The sequence below is a fragment of the Piliocolobus tephrosceles genome, chromosome 7 (assembly GCF_002776525.5).
Source record: "Piliocolobus tephrosceles isolate RC106 chromosome 7, ASM277652v3, whole genome shotgun sequence".
NCBI classification, from domain to species: domain Eukaryota; kingdom Metazoa; phylum Chordata; class Mammalia; order Primates; family Cercopithecidae; genus Piliocolobus; species Piliocolobus tephrosceles.
In genome coordinates, this window is record NC_045440.1 from 48,040,137 (window position 1) to 48,056,218 (window position 16,082).

At 41.9% G+C, this 16,082-nt stretch overlaps 1 protein-coding gene across 11 annotated transcripts in view; it reads right to left on the reverse strand.

The window, feature by feature from the left end:
* Window positions 1–16,082, reverse strand: part of SPIDR (scaffold protein involved in DNA repair) — a 456,553-nt gene that overhangs the window by 55,636 nt on the left and 384,835 nt on the right. For all 11 annotated transcript variants that reach the window (XM_023190580.2, XM_023190576.2, XM_023190584.3 and 8 more), the window contains one exon: window positions 9,334–9,474. In XM_023190580.2, the coding sequence (XP_023046348.1) occupies window positions 9,334–9,474 (141 nt within the window). The remainder of the gene's footprint in view (window positions 1–9,333; window positions 9,475–16,082) is intronic.

The following is a 16,082-nucleotide window of genomic DNA, read 5'->3' on the forward strand; positions in this document are numbered from 1 at the left end:
ATGAAGCTTCACATTCTTAAGTTATTTTCCTTTTTTTTTTTTTTTTTGAGACAGAGTCTCACTCTGTCGCCCAGTCTGGAGTGCAGTGGCCAGATCTCAGCTCACTGCAAGCTCCACCTCCCGGGTTTAAGCCATTCTCCTGCCTCAGCCTCCCGAGTATCTGGGACTACAGGCACCCGCCACTTCGCCCGGCTAGTTTTTTGTATTTTTTTAGTAGACACGGGGTTTCACCGTGTTAGCCAGGATGGATGGTCTCGATCTCCTGACCTCGTGATCCACCCGTCTCGGCCTCCCAAAGTGCTGGGATTGCAGGCTTGAGCCACCGTGCCCGGCCTGTAGTTATTTTCATAACAGCATAAGCACTTTCTAGACATTCAGTTCATTTTTCTTTTTTAAACTTGAGGTAAAATTAATATAACATAAAATTATAGTAAGAAAATAAGTAAATTAAAACTTCATAAAATTAGTCATTTTAAAGTATGCAATTTAGTGGTAGGTAGTACATTCAGAATGTTGTGCACACACTACCTCTATTTAATTGCAGAATATTTCCATATCCCAAAGTAGACCCCATCCCCATTAGCAGTCACTCCCATTTCCTCTCTTCTCAGGCCCTGGAAGCCCATCTGCTGTCTCCATAGATTTGCCTGGTCTGGACATTTCACAATAAGGGAGTCACAAGGCATGAGACCTTTTGTGTCTGTTTTTTTTTTGGACTTAGCATCATGTTTTTGAGGTTCATCCATGTTGTAGCATGCTCCTTTTAGTTAGTTCACTTTGGACGTAATAAAAACCTATTTTATGGCCCATTTCATGTCTTCTCTTAAAAATGTTTCCTTCCTTTACTTCCAGTTCTATTTCTATTTGCATTGGGGTGATGTTTCAGGACAACGACCAGTTTGGTTTAATTGTATCCCTTTCAATTTTATTATTGATGCTATATCCCATATTCTTCTGACCTAAGCATATAAATTCCTCCTTTTTTCCCTCCTTAATTAAATCACTGAAGATTCATGACTCTTTAGCTGCTAATGAAAATGAAGAAACTAAAGCTTAGAAGTATAATATTGCTCAGTTTACTGTATTTCTACACACTCCTTTATTATTCTAATGAGAAAATAAGTCTTTGTAAATGAAAGATTCAACTTTTCAACTTCTGATTTTCCTCATTGTTCTTGTGCAAAATATACATTATCAAAATTATTTTAAGCAGATTAAGTTATTAAGATAAAGACTCCTTGTATAAGAATCAATTAATGTGTTCAAAGTAAAGCAACCAAATATATAAGGAAGTGAAGAAACAGCTGAAGCCTTAGAAAGTTATAAATTCTTTTTTTTGAGACGGAGTCTCGCTCTATCGCCCGGGCTGGAGTCCAGTGGCCGGGTTTCAGCTCACTGCAAGCTCTGCCTCCCGGGTTTACGCCATTCTCCTGCCTTAGCCTCCGGAGTAGCTGGGACTACGGGCGCCCTCCACCTCGCCCGGCTAGTTTTTTGAATTTTTAGTAGAGACGGGGTTTCACTGTGTTAGCCAGGATGGTCTCGATCTCCTGACCTCGTGATCCGCCCGTCTCGGCCTCCCAAAGTGCTGGGATTACAGGCTTGAGCCACCGCGCCCGGCCTATAAATTCTAATAATGATATGTGTGACTTGGGACTAAGACCTTAGATTTCAAAAATATATTTCCTTTAAAATAAAAATAAGTCATGATCTCTATTGATCTTTGATTAGACTCACTAGTAAAAATGATTGTCAGTTTACAGTAACAACAAAGGCACTCAGAAATAAAGCAATTAAACAAAAATCAGAAAAACAGACTTCATCTTCCTAAAATGTAACCAAGCCAAAGAAAATGTTTTAGAGCTTACTTTACCTTCTAAAATGCTCTACGTTTAAAAAAAAAAATCTCAATCCGGATGCTTAGAATGCATTATTTTAGCAGAAGAGTTTACAAAGAGATACTTCACAATAGGTAAATATTGGCCCAAAAAACTCCAGTCTTAAAGGACAATAAAGTTTAATTTTGACTTAAAATCCTAGTGGGAGGTAACATTTGGCAGAAAGAAAACTATAGGAAAAACACAAAACACACTTCTAAACTGATGAAGGGCTTGAAGTAACAGCATGCTGCTCAGGTAGAAAGTGACTACTGCTGCTGCTCTGAGCAGTCCTGGTCTCGAGATTCACATTCTCTCTCTCTCTCTCTTTTTTTTTTTAAGATGGAGTTTTGCTCTTTCACCCAGGCTGGAGTGCAATGGCATGATCTCGGCTCACTGCAACCTCCGCCCCCGGGTCCAAGGGATTCGCCTACCTTACCTCAGCCTCCCGAGTAGCTGGGATTACGGGTGCATGCCACTACATGGCACGCCTGCCTGGCTAGAAACTCCTGACCTCAGGTGATCTGCCTCTTGGCCTCCCAAAGTGCTGGGATTACAGGTGTGAGCCACTGCGCCCGGCCCAGCACTCTCTCTTAAGTGATACTTTATTTTCCTTTTCAGACACTCCGGTGAAGTTACCAGGAACAATTTTATTTTTCAAAATCATGAAAGAATTCTTAGAAATGTCCTTTGAAGCAGGGTTTCTAAGCATAGCAATTAAGAAAGAGATGCTGGACCTCAAACCCCAAGGGAAGTGTGTGGCTTTTTAAAAGGGTGGCCTTTTTGAAGAAGGAAAATCAAAGGAAGTAAATTACTATTGAAGTTTCTTACCCAAGGAAAGCTCTTACCACTACGTATTTCCTGTTGAAGGAGCCTCTGAAATGATTCTCCAATAAATAACCCAGCCCGGTAAACTCATGTGTAATGACTCTTAAGGGTTCCCTCTCCAGCACTTTGGTGTATCCCAGTTTCACTCTGCTGGATGGAACGTGATGGGCTCTGTGGGAGACTGAAGACCCCAGCATCCTGCCCAGTCACAGCTGGGCTGGCTGGTGGACCCTGGGCCAGTCACCCCACCTCTGTCTCAGGCCCTCTTCTGTAAGACTGGGTGCACGCTGAGCCTCCTCCTCTGTAACTGACTTTTGTGGAGACTAAAAGGAAAAGGGAAAGTGCAATGCATACAACTTGTTTTTCTGTGAAAAATTCATAATGAACACTCACACTCTTGCCATCCGCGTGATCAAGTGCTCTCACCACATGCCCATATTCACTTCCCCTAAATTAGTGAGGACACCGAGGGTCTGTGTCCACAGGCACATGGCTAGTGTGGTTGTCACCTGCACCGCACACAGCCCCTGGCACCAAATGGGTCGTCACCATTACTGCTATAATTGAGCTCCAATAATTAGGAACTATAAAAATACACATTTAAATCTTGCTGACAAAAGTTCTAAGATTAACCCAAGAAAACACCTAATGTGCATCCCACAAATAAAAATTATTCGCTTATCATGTGTCAGAAATTCTGCTATCTACAGAAAATATAATGGTAAATGAGAAACAGCACCTGCCCTGAGGGAGCCTACCAACCAGCGGGCAAGTGTGAAATATGGTGGCTGGGAACGCAACTGACACAGCTTCACTGACTGTCCACATGTAGACACCCTACAAGGAACAGTTGTAACGATGATGAAGCCATCATAGGTCCATTAGACTCAGAGACCAGTGGGCCAGCGCATGGCACAGGCCACCACTGGAGGGGATGGAGGGGATGGAGGCAGGCGGGCACATGGCGCAGGCAGCACTGGAGGGGGTGGGGAAAGGTGGGCACCTGGCACAGGCCAGCGCTGGAGAGGATGGGAAAGGTGGGCACCTGGCACAGGCTAGCACTGGAGGGGGTGGGGGAAGGTAGGCACCTGACACAGGCCAGTACTGGAGGGGATGGGGGCAGGTGGGAACCTGGCACAGGCCAGCACTGGAGGGGATGGGGGAGGCAGGCACGTGGCACAGTCCAGCACTGGAGAGCAGCCCTTGTATGATGCATCTATGATGCATTGGAGGACTCCTCATACGAATGTCATGATGTTCTCATATTATTCATCAAAAAAAGGGGCACACTCAAATCTATACCAGTGACATCACTCACTGACATTAAAACATGTGTCTGTGTTGGGCCACAGGCCAGCAGACATCCCACACAGTCCTAGGCACAGGCACCAGAGTGAGCTGCAAGCTTACTTCCATGGTGCTGGTGGAGAGGAGAGGGCATCCTGGTGGTGGTTGCAGCAGGAGGCAAGGGAGGCAGTGCTGGGCCCTTAATGAGGGTACACTGGCCTGTGAGGGAAAAGGCGCTTAAATAAAGCCCAGGAAACTAGTGCACAGGCTAGCAGGGCAGTGGACTGGGAATCCCACTGGGGGTTACAAAGGAACTTTCTATCCTGATTCGGATTGGTTAATTTCTGAGCATGCTGACTGAGCTTGGCTTCTGATAAAAAGCTTATCACCACTTAATCTGCTGCCATAAAAATGGAAGTTCGTGTTTAGACGATAGCTTCTCAATTGGCTAATTCTCTGAAATGCACTTCCTCCCCTCACCTTTTCATGGAAGCTGACCAGGGCAGCAGTCCTCACCTTGTCCTCACTCCGCAGGGGATGAAATGGCTGTGTGGGCCTGGGAGCTTACCCTCCCTTTCCATTTTAGCCCTTAGCCCATGCCTTTCCTGTTCTGTCCAGAGCTCCTACATCCTACCCCACCCTCTGCACCCCCTCCAAGGGGGATGCTCTGAGCCTCCGCTCCCTGTATGGGTGCTTGCCAGGTGGTGCCACATCACCAGCTATCCTTCTGAGTCTCCCCTTGGCTCCTACGCTGCTCTAAGTGTAGAGGAAGCGAGCTGTTTTGTGCTCCTGGCATGTGCCACAGCTCCTGAGAGCTCCCTATGTACCACTTCTCTGTTCTCCTTCCTTCAACTGTGGGAAAAGTTTCCAGCCTTGTGGCCCTATCCCAATCTCTCCCTCAATTTCCCATCTATTGTAGGTACAGGAGTAAAGATAGTCTTACTTCATTTTTGTGTTTATGACCTCTTCTCTTCTTCACTCAAAAACTCATATTGAACCTCATTTCTCCAGAACCAATGCAAAATCCCTAATAATAGGATTTAGGCTTTATCTAGCAGACTTTATCCCTCAGTATATTCTGGTTTGGGATAAATCCCCCAAATCTGGCACACAGCTCAGTGCCATGGCAACTAGCTGGGAGCATAGTACAAATAGGGACTAAATAATATTTACTGAATAAGTGAGTGAATTATCTTATTATTATTATTTTTTTGAGGTGAAGGTCTCACTATGTTGCCCTGGCTGGTCTCAAACTCCTGAGCTCAAGCGATCGGCCCACCTTTGCCTCCCAAAGTGCTAAGTTACAGGCATGAGCCACTGCACCCAGTCATAATCTCTCTTGAATAAACCCTCTTACTTCCCCTTTTGCATCTCTCTCTCTCTAAATCCTATATTTCTATTCACAGATAACATCTCACCAATTTAGAGACACTTTTCTTTCTGCTAGATCAGGATGTTAAAAGCATTTGTTCTCATTTCTTTCATGAAATCTCCTGGGATCAGTCAGCTAAGGTCTAATTATTTGAATCATCAACTACTCTAATACTTCTACCTGTCCTGTTTTGGGTTGAAAGGGACACAATTCAAGGTCAAAGACCATGTCAGTTGCTTTCTTTGTCATTCTCAACACCCAGATAGCACCCTCTGTAGACACTGAGTATTGACAAAATGTTCTTCAATAAGAGCTTCTCCAGTACATTGCTGTAAAAGGGCCCTTCAAGAGGCCTACAGAAAATAGTACCTATAAATTAATAATATATTTTGGACTCAGTGGTTGTTTTAACAAGTTGGGAAATAAATATCAGATTTTGGAACTGAAAGAGGTCTCCTTTCCCCACTCTCCCCAAAAGAATTTGTTAGCTATAGTTTCTATACGTATGATAGGTTAACATATTTCAGGGAATTTTTTTTTTCTTTTTCTCAGTATTGCCCTGGCAAATACAAATAAAAGCATACAATAAACAGCAACAACAAAAAAAATAAAGTTCACACACAGAATTATGACACCAAAGCCCTGTGACTTCTCAGCTTGTTTTGGCCTACTAAAGTGCTGCACAGGCTACTTGGGAGGACAGAGGTCAGTGGTGGGCGGGGAGGTGGGCTGGAGGGTGGCCCTTAGCAGAGAGTCACTGAGGAATAGCAGGAGTGTCCTGGAGAGGAAGGAAGCACAGGCTGTGCTGCATGTTCTGCGGTGAGCATATATCAGATTGGTACTGTTGTGAAAACTGTACAGTTTTTAAACCGAAGCTCGGGTTGTTTTTCTGACTCTTCTTCCTCTGACCAGTCAACATAGACACTCAAATCCCAAAAATTAGTCTGTCAGAGAAACAAAAGCTATGCTGCTGTTTTTCTGCGAGCCTCTGGACTAAAGCAGTTGGCCAGGGCGGTGCTCCCTGCATAGGCATCTGGCAGCATGTGTGCCTGCCTGGTGGCTCTGTAGTCATGAGTCCCCTGCAACACAGTCACTCAACAGCAGGTAGGGCTGAGTGATGTTTCAACAGCAGGTAGGGCTGAGTGCTGTTTCATCACCAGAACTGTGGATCAGACGAAATTTAGATCTGGTAGGCCAGATCTAAGAGGCTCTGTGACTTAGCCCAAACATACAACTATCTTCCAATTGGGAAAAGGTTATTTTCTGCATTAGATACTGAAATTATAAAATTAATCATTTTAGCTTGAATTTGGGGAAGTATATTTTGTTAAGGTTTATGAGAAGTGTATTTTGTTAAAGTTTACGACAGTTGCTATGAAACACAATAATTTGGGGGAAAAAAAGAGAGACAATGTTGTGTTTACTGGGCCACGGATGGATGATGTCACTAATAAGCAATTATAACATCCCGCATTCCAAAACGATTTAATAATTTGTTTTGAAGAAATATAGCTTCCAAAAGAACAAGAAAACAATCTAAACATTTATTCGGATGTTTTGCATGGCAAAATATAATTAAATATATAAAATAATTAATCTGAATCTAAAAAAGCATCGAATACTAGTCACCAACTTTAACAAGGAAGGAGGTTCAACAGTTATCAGTAAATGAATTTGTTGGAATACTCAATGCATTTCCCATGGAAAAAACATTTCCCATGTAAATGTTATAGATGGTCAGGCTTCTAGTGTCAACCACAAAAACTAGATTAAATGTTAGGTACATGTATGGCTATAAAGAAGAATGGTGAAAGAACAGGACCTTTAGAGAGACAAAGATTCCCAGGTCCTGTCTGGCTGTGTCCTTCTCCAGCAGTATTTCCGTAAGATGCTACGTCCTGCAGTCTCCAGCCAGAACAGCTGCCTCTGGCCTGGAGCACAGCTAGAACATCCTGTGGTGGGAGCCCCCTCATGTCCTTGCCAGGCTCGGGTGGGTGGCAGCCGAGTGAAAGAGCCCTCCCCTTTAAACGGCCCTGATGGTTACCATAACTACACTTAGTCTTCAGATGCTTGTGAGTCTGAAATGTTTACAATGAATATTTTTTTCTTTTTGAGACAGAGTGTCGCTCTGTCACCCAGGCTGGAGTGCAGTGGTGCAATCTCAGCTCACTGCAACCTCTGCCTCCAGGGTTCAAGCAATTCTCGTGCCTCAGCCTAAGTAGCTGGGACTACCGGCATGTGCCACCATGCCCAGCTAATTTTTTTTTTATTTTTTATTTTTAGTAGAGACAGGGTTTTGCCATATTGGCTAGGCTGGCCTCAAACTCCTGGCCTTAAGTGATCAGCCTGCCTTGGCTTCCCAAAGTGTTGGGAGCCACTGCGCCTGGCCTACAATGAATATTCTAATGAGGACTAAAATGAGGTTCAGTCTTAATAAGGGTAAGACTCATGTGACCCAACCAAGCTTTTCTCGTATCTAGACATGCTTTCCAAATATCTGGATGAATCGCATTCCCCAAACACATAATGCAATTAAATTATAATACAGCTGCCTGTTTACAAACAAGAGGAAGTATTTATTATAAAATATAGCTGGCCGGGCGTGGAACCTCACGTCTGTAATCCCAGCACTTTGGGAGGCTGAGGTGGGTAGATCACCTGAGATCAGGAGTTTGAGACTAGCCTGAGCAACATGGTGAAACCCCATCTCTACTAAATACAAAAAATTAGCCGGGCGTGGTGGCAGGCGCCTGTAATCCCAGCTACTTGGGAGGCTGAAGTAGGAGAATTGCTTGAATCTGGGAGGCGGAGGTTGCAGTGAGCCAAGATGGCACCATTGCACTCCAGCCTGGGTAACAAGAGCGAAACTCTGTCTCAAAAACAAACAAACACACACACAACAAAAAACCAAAAACCAAACCAAACCAAACCAAAACAAAAAAAAAAACACAAAACATAGCTATACAGATTAATAAAAATGTGCTCTTATCTACTCGGGGCTTACAGGGGATATGTCTCCCAGGAAAACAAGCTCTTGGGCAGACCTGTCACTCAGCAGTATGGTATGACAGGACTCAAAGTCAAGGCCTGTGGGAGAGCTAAATGCCTACTGAGGTCAGTCAAGGAAATGCTCACTAAACACTCACCATTTAGAATGGCCATAGCCAGAGTGGTCATGATGCAAACTACGGAGGATACTATCAATACATGCTCCAAAAGCAGACTATCATACACTCAGAATGGGACTTTTTCTCCCTCTAATACAGTTATAGCTCAGATATTCTATAATTAAACAAAACATCAACAAGAGAGCTAAAATAACACACTACTTAAAGAAAGAGATGTAATGAGAAGATTGAGAAAAACCCCAATTCACTATATGACTGAGTAGTTCCATTAAAAATGTTTCTTTTTCTTTTTTTTCCCTAATTCATAGATTAGAATGATTACTGGAGATGTAACAGGCACAGATAGGCCAGATCTTTGTAACACTCCACCTCTGCCTATCAAAAACAACATTTTAGGGCGAGGTGCCATGAAACCTGGCAGAGAACAATGCTTGCTTACTTTGGAAAGTGCAAAGACATGACAACTTAAGAATTTTGCTTAAAGCTCACAAAATGTTTTTTCACTAAATGAGGTTTTCATTTATACTTACCACCCAAAGATGCTTTATTGTTATAGTGAAGAAAACACACAAAAGACAAATCTTCATAATTAAAACACATATATAACATTTTAATCTTCTTTTAATAAAATTATGAATCATGAAACCTGCCTAATTCTTTTTGTTGTCAATTACAATTCTTCCCCTAAAGATACTTCATAGGTTCCACTCAACTTCTGGCCTTGTTTTATGGGCAAACTCTAGGACCCTGGTTTATTGCCTTTAAAAATAAAATTAGAGACAAAAGACTAATAAAAAGAACCAACAATTGTAGCAAACTGGATGCCATTCTGGCACGTTCTCACCTTCCTCTGGTGGCTTTCTGTAGAACCTTCATTCCCACCAGGCTGCAAGACTTCCCTTCCAACTGTCTTGCCTTCGACATGGTGAACTCTAAGTGCACTTCACCGAACATTCCACAGGCATCTTGTACCAGAAGGCAGGCTCTGTAAAAAACCATTCACATTTGTTCTTTGAGGAGGCAGTTTGGATTAATGCAGAGATCAAGATTTCCCTCTTCTTCTTCATTAGAAAGCCACTATATACTGCTGTGACTGGCCAATATAATTTAAATAAATTAAAGAAAAACCAAGGGAAAAAAAAAAAAAAAAGAAATCCACTGTAGTCATCTTCCTAAATGGGTGAGTCAGGATTTAAAAAAACATTGAATTCAAGACATTCTTTCTGTATGTGTACATGCAGGTGTTTGAACCACCATCCACAGGCATGAAACTAAAACCTAAGCCAAATATGGCTGAAAAGTACATTAAGATGACCATTCTCTTAAACCAAATATATTACCTAGAAACAGAGTGTCCTTTTCCCATTTTTACCCTGTTTCCCATGAAAGAAATATTTGTTTTGTGTGGATGCTCAATACTGAGAAAAGCTGCAGGATAACATTACGGTGAGAACAACAATATGAGGCTTTCTCTGAGACAGTACACACTTAGAGACATGCATATTCCAGCAGGATAAAACCTGGTGTTCCAGCTTGCAGCAACACAGCCATGATGGACAGCCAGCGACATGATGGGATTTCCCCTAGTTTTTAAGTTTAGATGGTGTTATTCATGAAAGCCTATTTATGACTGAGTTTCCAATCCTTTCATTTTATAACTGAAGTAAATGAAGTTTATTTATCAAAAAATGACACGTTCTCAGAAAACATTTCATGGAGGCTGAATAAATTATAGTCAGTAAATAACATCACAAAATAGACATAAAAACTATTCTAAAGATAAGAATGTGAAAGAAATACATGTTGGAGGAGAACAGATGAAGTCAGGAGCCTTAAGTGCTGCCTTGGCAAAAGGGTCAAGAACTGTAGACTCCTTGATGAAGTCTCACAGGCCCACAGGGCCAGCTGGTTTGCAAGAGAAGCAAAAATATATCCTGTCTGAAAAATAGTACCTTTACTTGGATTGCTAGTTCACCATGGAGTAAAGACCAAACAAAGATGTGCTCAAATAAAAATCAAACACAAAGAAACAAACCATCATGTGGGAACAGTCAAAAGAAATAACACCAGACCTGCTGGGGACTTGAGATATTAGAATTAATGGATAGAAAATATAGAATAACTGTTTTAAAGAGGTAAAAAGTCCCCCAAATATGAATAGGAGACAAGAAACTCATAAAATGACTTGATAGATTTAAAGAAGGATGAAATCACACTTTCAAAAAGGAAAGCTACATTTACTGAAATAAAAATATTCATTGAGTAGGTGTAACAAATGGCTATATGCATCTGAAGAGTGTGTATATGAGATCTGAGGTATAAATCTAAATAAATTACTCAGAATATAGCTTGAGAAGTGAGAGGAAAAAAAACATGAGAGAAGGTGCAGAAATACAGAGAAGAGTGAGAAGGTCTAACATGTCTAATTGGAATTTCAATAAAACAAGACAGAGGAAGGGAAGCAATAACATGTAGATTTATAGTGACTGAGAACTTTTCCCAACTGATCTAAGACACAGGAAGAAAAACAAATACCAAGTAGGGCTGGCCACAGTGGCTCACACCTATAATCCCAGCACTTTGGTAGGCTGAGGTGGAGGATTACTTGAACTGAGGGGTTCAAGACCAGCCTGGACAATGTAGTGAGATCTTGTCTCTAGGAAAAATTTTAAAAAAAGTTAGTTGGGTGTGATGGCACACGCCCATAGTCCCAACTACTTCAGGGGCTGAGGTGGGAGGATCACTTCAGCCCAGGAGGTTGAAGCTTAAGTGAGCTGTGATCATGTCACTGCATTCCAGCCTGGGCAACACAGCAAGACGCTGTCTCAAAAACAAAAACAAATTGGGGGAAAAAAACCCAAACAAATACCAAGCAGTACAACTAAATGGAAATCCAACTAATAAACTCACTATAATGAAACTAGAGAATACCAAAGACTATGAGCTGTTAAAAGCAAGAAGCACACAAATAAGATTTTCAAAGCACACACAGTGAGATTTAGAAGACAGTACATCTGCAAAAGAATACAAATTTGACTTAAATCAACCTTCTAAAGAACAATGAATTAAGCCAGAAGACAGTGGAATATTTTCAGAATTCTGAAAGCCATCTCAGAACTGTATCAGCAAAACTCCTTTCAAGAATGACGGTAAAATAAGAACATTTGAATTTTTTAATTTTTATTTATTTATTTTTTTGAGATGGAGTCTCGCTCTGCTGCCCAGGCTGGGGTGCAGTGGAGTGATCTTGGTTCACTGCAACCTCCATTTCCTGTGTTAAAGTGATTCTCTTGCCTCAGCCTCCTGAGTAGCTGTGATTACAGGAGCCCACCACCACACCTGGTTAATTTTTGTATTTTTAGTAGAGATGGGGTTTCTCCATGTTAGGCAGGCTGGTCTCGAATTCCTGGCCTCAAGTGATCTGCCTGCCTTGGCCTCCCAAAGTGTTGGGATTACAGGTGTGAGCCACCATACCTGGCCTGGGACGTTTTTAGACAAAGAAAAACTAGGAGCATTTTCTACCTACAGAACCTGACGTATTTACTATTTTACTAATTACTAAAATGATTTCTAGACCAGTTACAGTGGTTGACACCTATAATCCCAGCACTTTGGGAGGCTGAGGTGGGAGGATCACTTGAGCCCAGAAGTTCGAGATCAGCCTGGGCAACAAAGTGAGACCCTGTCTCTACAATAAATAAAAACATTAGCCAGGTATGGTGGCACATGGTGTGGTCTCAGCCGCTCAGAAGGCTGAGGCGGGAGGATCCCTTGAGCCCAAGAGTTGGAGGGTTGCAGTGAGTTACGATTGTGCCACTGTACTCCAGCCTGGGTGGCAGAGTGAGACCCTGTCTCAAAAAACAAATAAAATGATTTCTAAATTATGTACTTTAGGAATAAGGAAATTATCATGGAATAAAGGCCTGAGACACAAGAAGGACTAATAAGCAAAAACACAAACAACCCAGAATAAACACAGGATAGAATAACAACACAATCAATAATATTAAAGCTAGAGCTGAAAAACTGAAAATGGATAGCAATGAAATCAAACAGCCAGTGACTGGAGCTCAAATGTTCCCAAGTCCTCATATCACTCTAAGCCTGGAGTTAAGATATTAACTTAAGAATAGTATATGCGGCACAATTTCAAGGATAATCACCAAAGAACAGAAACAGGGAATATAACCTCCTAATCACTAGAGGAAAAAAATGGAATGAGAAATATAGGAAAACAAACAAAAAGGAAAACACAAAGAAAAAACATTAAATCACCAATAAAATATAAAGTGATATGTGAAAGGATAAAGTCCTTGCATATTAGAAATGGAACAAAAATGATTTAAACATGTCAAAGACAGAACCTGTCATGTTGTTTGAAGGAAGAAAAAAATGTCTTCCAATAAATTGGTGACAGAAAACCTTCCAAAGCACAGAAAGGTTCAAAGTAAAAGGACAGAAAAAAATGTTTCTGGCAAATATTAACCAAAAGACAGCTGAAAAGGTGGTTTCGATGGTAAGCAAAATAGATTTTAAGAAAGTATTACTGGCCGGGCATGGTGGCTCATGCCTGTAATCCCAGCACTTTGGGAGGCTGAGGCAGGCAGATGACGAGGTCAGGAGATCGAGACCAACCTGGCTAACATGGTGAAACCCCATCTCTACTAAAAATACAAAAAATTAGCTGGGCGTGCTGGTGGGCCCCTGTAGTCCCAGCTACTTGGGAGGCTGAGGCAGGAGAATGGCGTGAACCCGGGAGGCAGAGCTTGCAGTGAGCCGAGATCGCATCACTGCACTCCAACATGGGCAAGAGCGACACTCTGTCTCAAAAAAAAAAAAAAAAAAAGAAAGTATTATTAAGGATAGAGAGGTCACAGTATAGATAAGAAGGTTTAATTCACCAGGAAGATGTACAATTATAAACGTTTATGCTCTTACTAGCCTCAAAATATATTAAGCATAAATTAATAAAACTACACAGAGAAATGAATAAATCCACCACCACTGTGGAAGATTTTAACACATCTCTGCCAATTATTGGTAAGTCAACAGATGAAAATGTTAGCAAAAAATTAGAAAACTTGCATATACCTAACTAGTTTGATTTGTTGGATAAACAATTAGAAAAACTGCCCGTAATTAGAAAAAATGCATTTTCAAGCACACATGGAAGATTCATAAGAGGTGACAAGAGGCGAGGCTGGATGAGGTGGCTCAGATCCGTAATCTCAGCACTTTGGGAGGCTGAGTTGGGAGGACTGCTCAAAGCCAGGCTTCAAGACCAGCCTGGTCAACAAAGCGAGACGTCATCTCTATAAAAAATAAAATAGGCCGGGCGCAGTGGCTCACGCCTGTAATCCCAGCACTTTGGGAGGCCAAGGCGGGTGGGTGATAAGGTCAGGAGATTGAGACCATCCTGGCTAACGCGGTGAAACCCCGTCTTTACTAAAAATACAAAACATTAGCTAAGTATGGTGGCGGGTGCCTGTATACAGTCCCAGCTACTTGGGAGGCTGAGTCAGGAGAATGGCATGAACCCGGGAGGCGGAGCTTGCAGTGAGCCGAGACTGCGCCACTGCACTCCAGCCTCAGGGACAGAGCGAGACTCCATCTCAAACAAACAAACAAACAAACGAATAAATAAATAAACAAATAAGCAAGCTGGGCACAGCGGTGGTGCCTATAGTCCCAGCTACTCAGGAGGCTGAGGCAGGAAGACAGTCTAAGCCAAGTAGTTGGGAGCTGCAGTAAGCTATGATCTGGTCAGCATACCCCAGCAGGAGTGACACAGATTCTCTCCCTCTCTCTCTAATTAATTCTCACTACACACTTGGCCATAAAGCAAGTCACAGTTAATTTCAAAGTGTCTTATCATATAGAACACACTCTTTGCCTAAAATATAATTAAATGAGAAACCAAGAAAGAAATATATATTTTAAAAATCTTCTTACATTTGGAAATTTCACGTTTTTTTCAACTCACAAGTCAAACAGGAAATCACAGAGAAAAGAGACAATAATTTGACCTAGTTGATAATAAAAATACCACATGTCAAAATGTATGGATTACATCAATATATAAGGAAATTTATTGGCTTTAATATAATAAAACAATTTCTTTTCTGATACATATTTATTTACTTATTTTTTTGGAGAGACAGGGTCTCGCTATGTTGCCCAGGCTGGTCTCAAATTCTTGGCCTCAACCAATCCTCCCACCCTGGCTCCCAAAGCTCTGGGATTATAGCCACATGCCATCACACCTGGCTCCCTATATTCATTTTAAAATTAGTTTTTTATGTACTTATCACAAAATCAACCCTAAACCTCAGTCAATTACCAAGATTAGGATGCTGAACCTCACAGGTATTCTACCCTGAAGAGCTCTTCTGGATCCTTCTACTGTGCTTCAATCTGAATGGGTCAGCATCTATACCTGGGCACAGTATCATCCCGGGATCTCTTGGCACAAAATCTGGGGGTTCCCCTTTGCTGCTCTGCTATGTTGGAGCTGCTATTTCCTACACCCGTATCTTTTAATTGACTTCTTCAATTCAGTAGTTCCTGTCTTCTAGTTTTCTGAAAAAAGAGTGTGAGGTAAAAATTTTAAAACCATTCATAAAGTTGTTGGTAATCGATCCACAAACTTTATGGGCAGTTTGGCTGGGTATGGATTTCTAGATGGGAACTAATGTTTCCATTCACAGTCCAATCATGTTTTGTTTCCCTCCATTCTCTCCATGTCTGAGGTCTTTTTTAGTTTACAGTATGCTACCTGAGAGCAGGTATAAAAGTATACATTTTGATGTTGAATTTATAATGTCTTTTTTTTTTTTGTCTATACACTATTTAAAGTCCTCCTTACCTCCTAGTTAACTCCTCACATGGCTTGCTTCTCCGTTCCCTATCTAAATAGAGAAGTCCCAGGAGACTTCCTCGGGGACCAGGACATGGAGGGGAACTGGAGGTAGGACCAGGCTGCATTTCCTAGGAGTCTCTAGGCTCTCCTGTTAGAGAACACAACCCATGGTGGCCCCTGACCCTCCACATGTGATTACGTTAAGGCCTGGTTGTCTCCTACTGATACCCCCAAGACTTTGCTTTAAATGTTACTTTATTTTATTTATTTATTCTTTTGAGACAGAGTCTCACTTTGTTGCCAGGCTGGAGTGCAGTGGTGCAACCTTGACTCACTGCAACCTCCGTCTCCTGAGTTCAAGCAATTCTCCTGCCTCAGCCTCCTGAGTAGCTGGGACTCAGGGACTCAGGCGTGGGACACCACGCCCGACTAATTTTTGTATTTTTAGTAGAGACGGGGTTTCACCATGTTGGCCAAGATGGTCTCGATCTCTTGACCTCGTGATCCATCCGCCTTGGCCTCCCAAAGTACTGGGATTACAGACGTGAGCCACCGCGCCTGGCCTACACGTTATTTTTTTTTAACCTATACAAAAGTCAAGACAAATACAAAAATCCCCACAGATCCAAATACAAAGTTTCTATATTTCCGATTGTGTTGAGAAGGGAGAGGTGTGGAATTGGCTACTACCTTTGTCTTTAAGTTTGTCCTGACATTTTCCTGTCTCAAATACC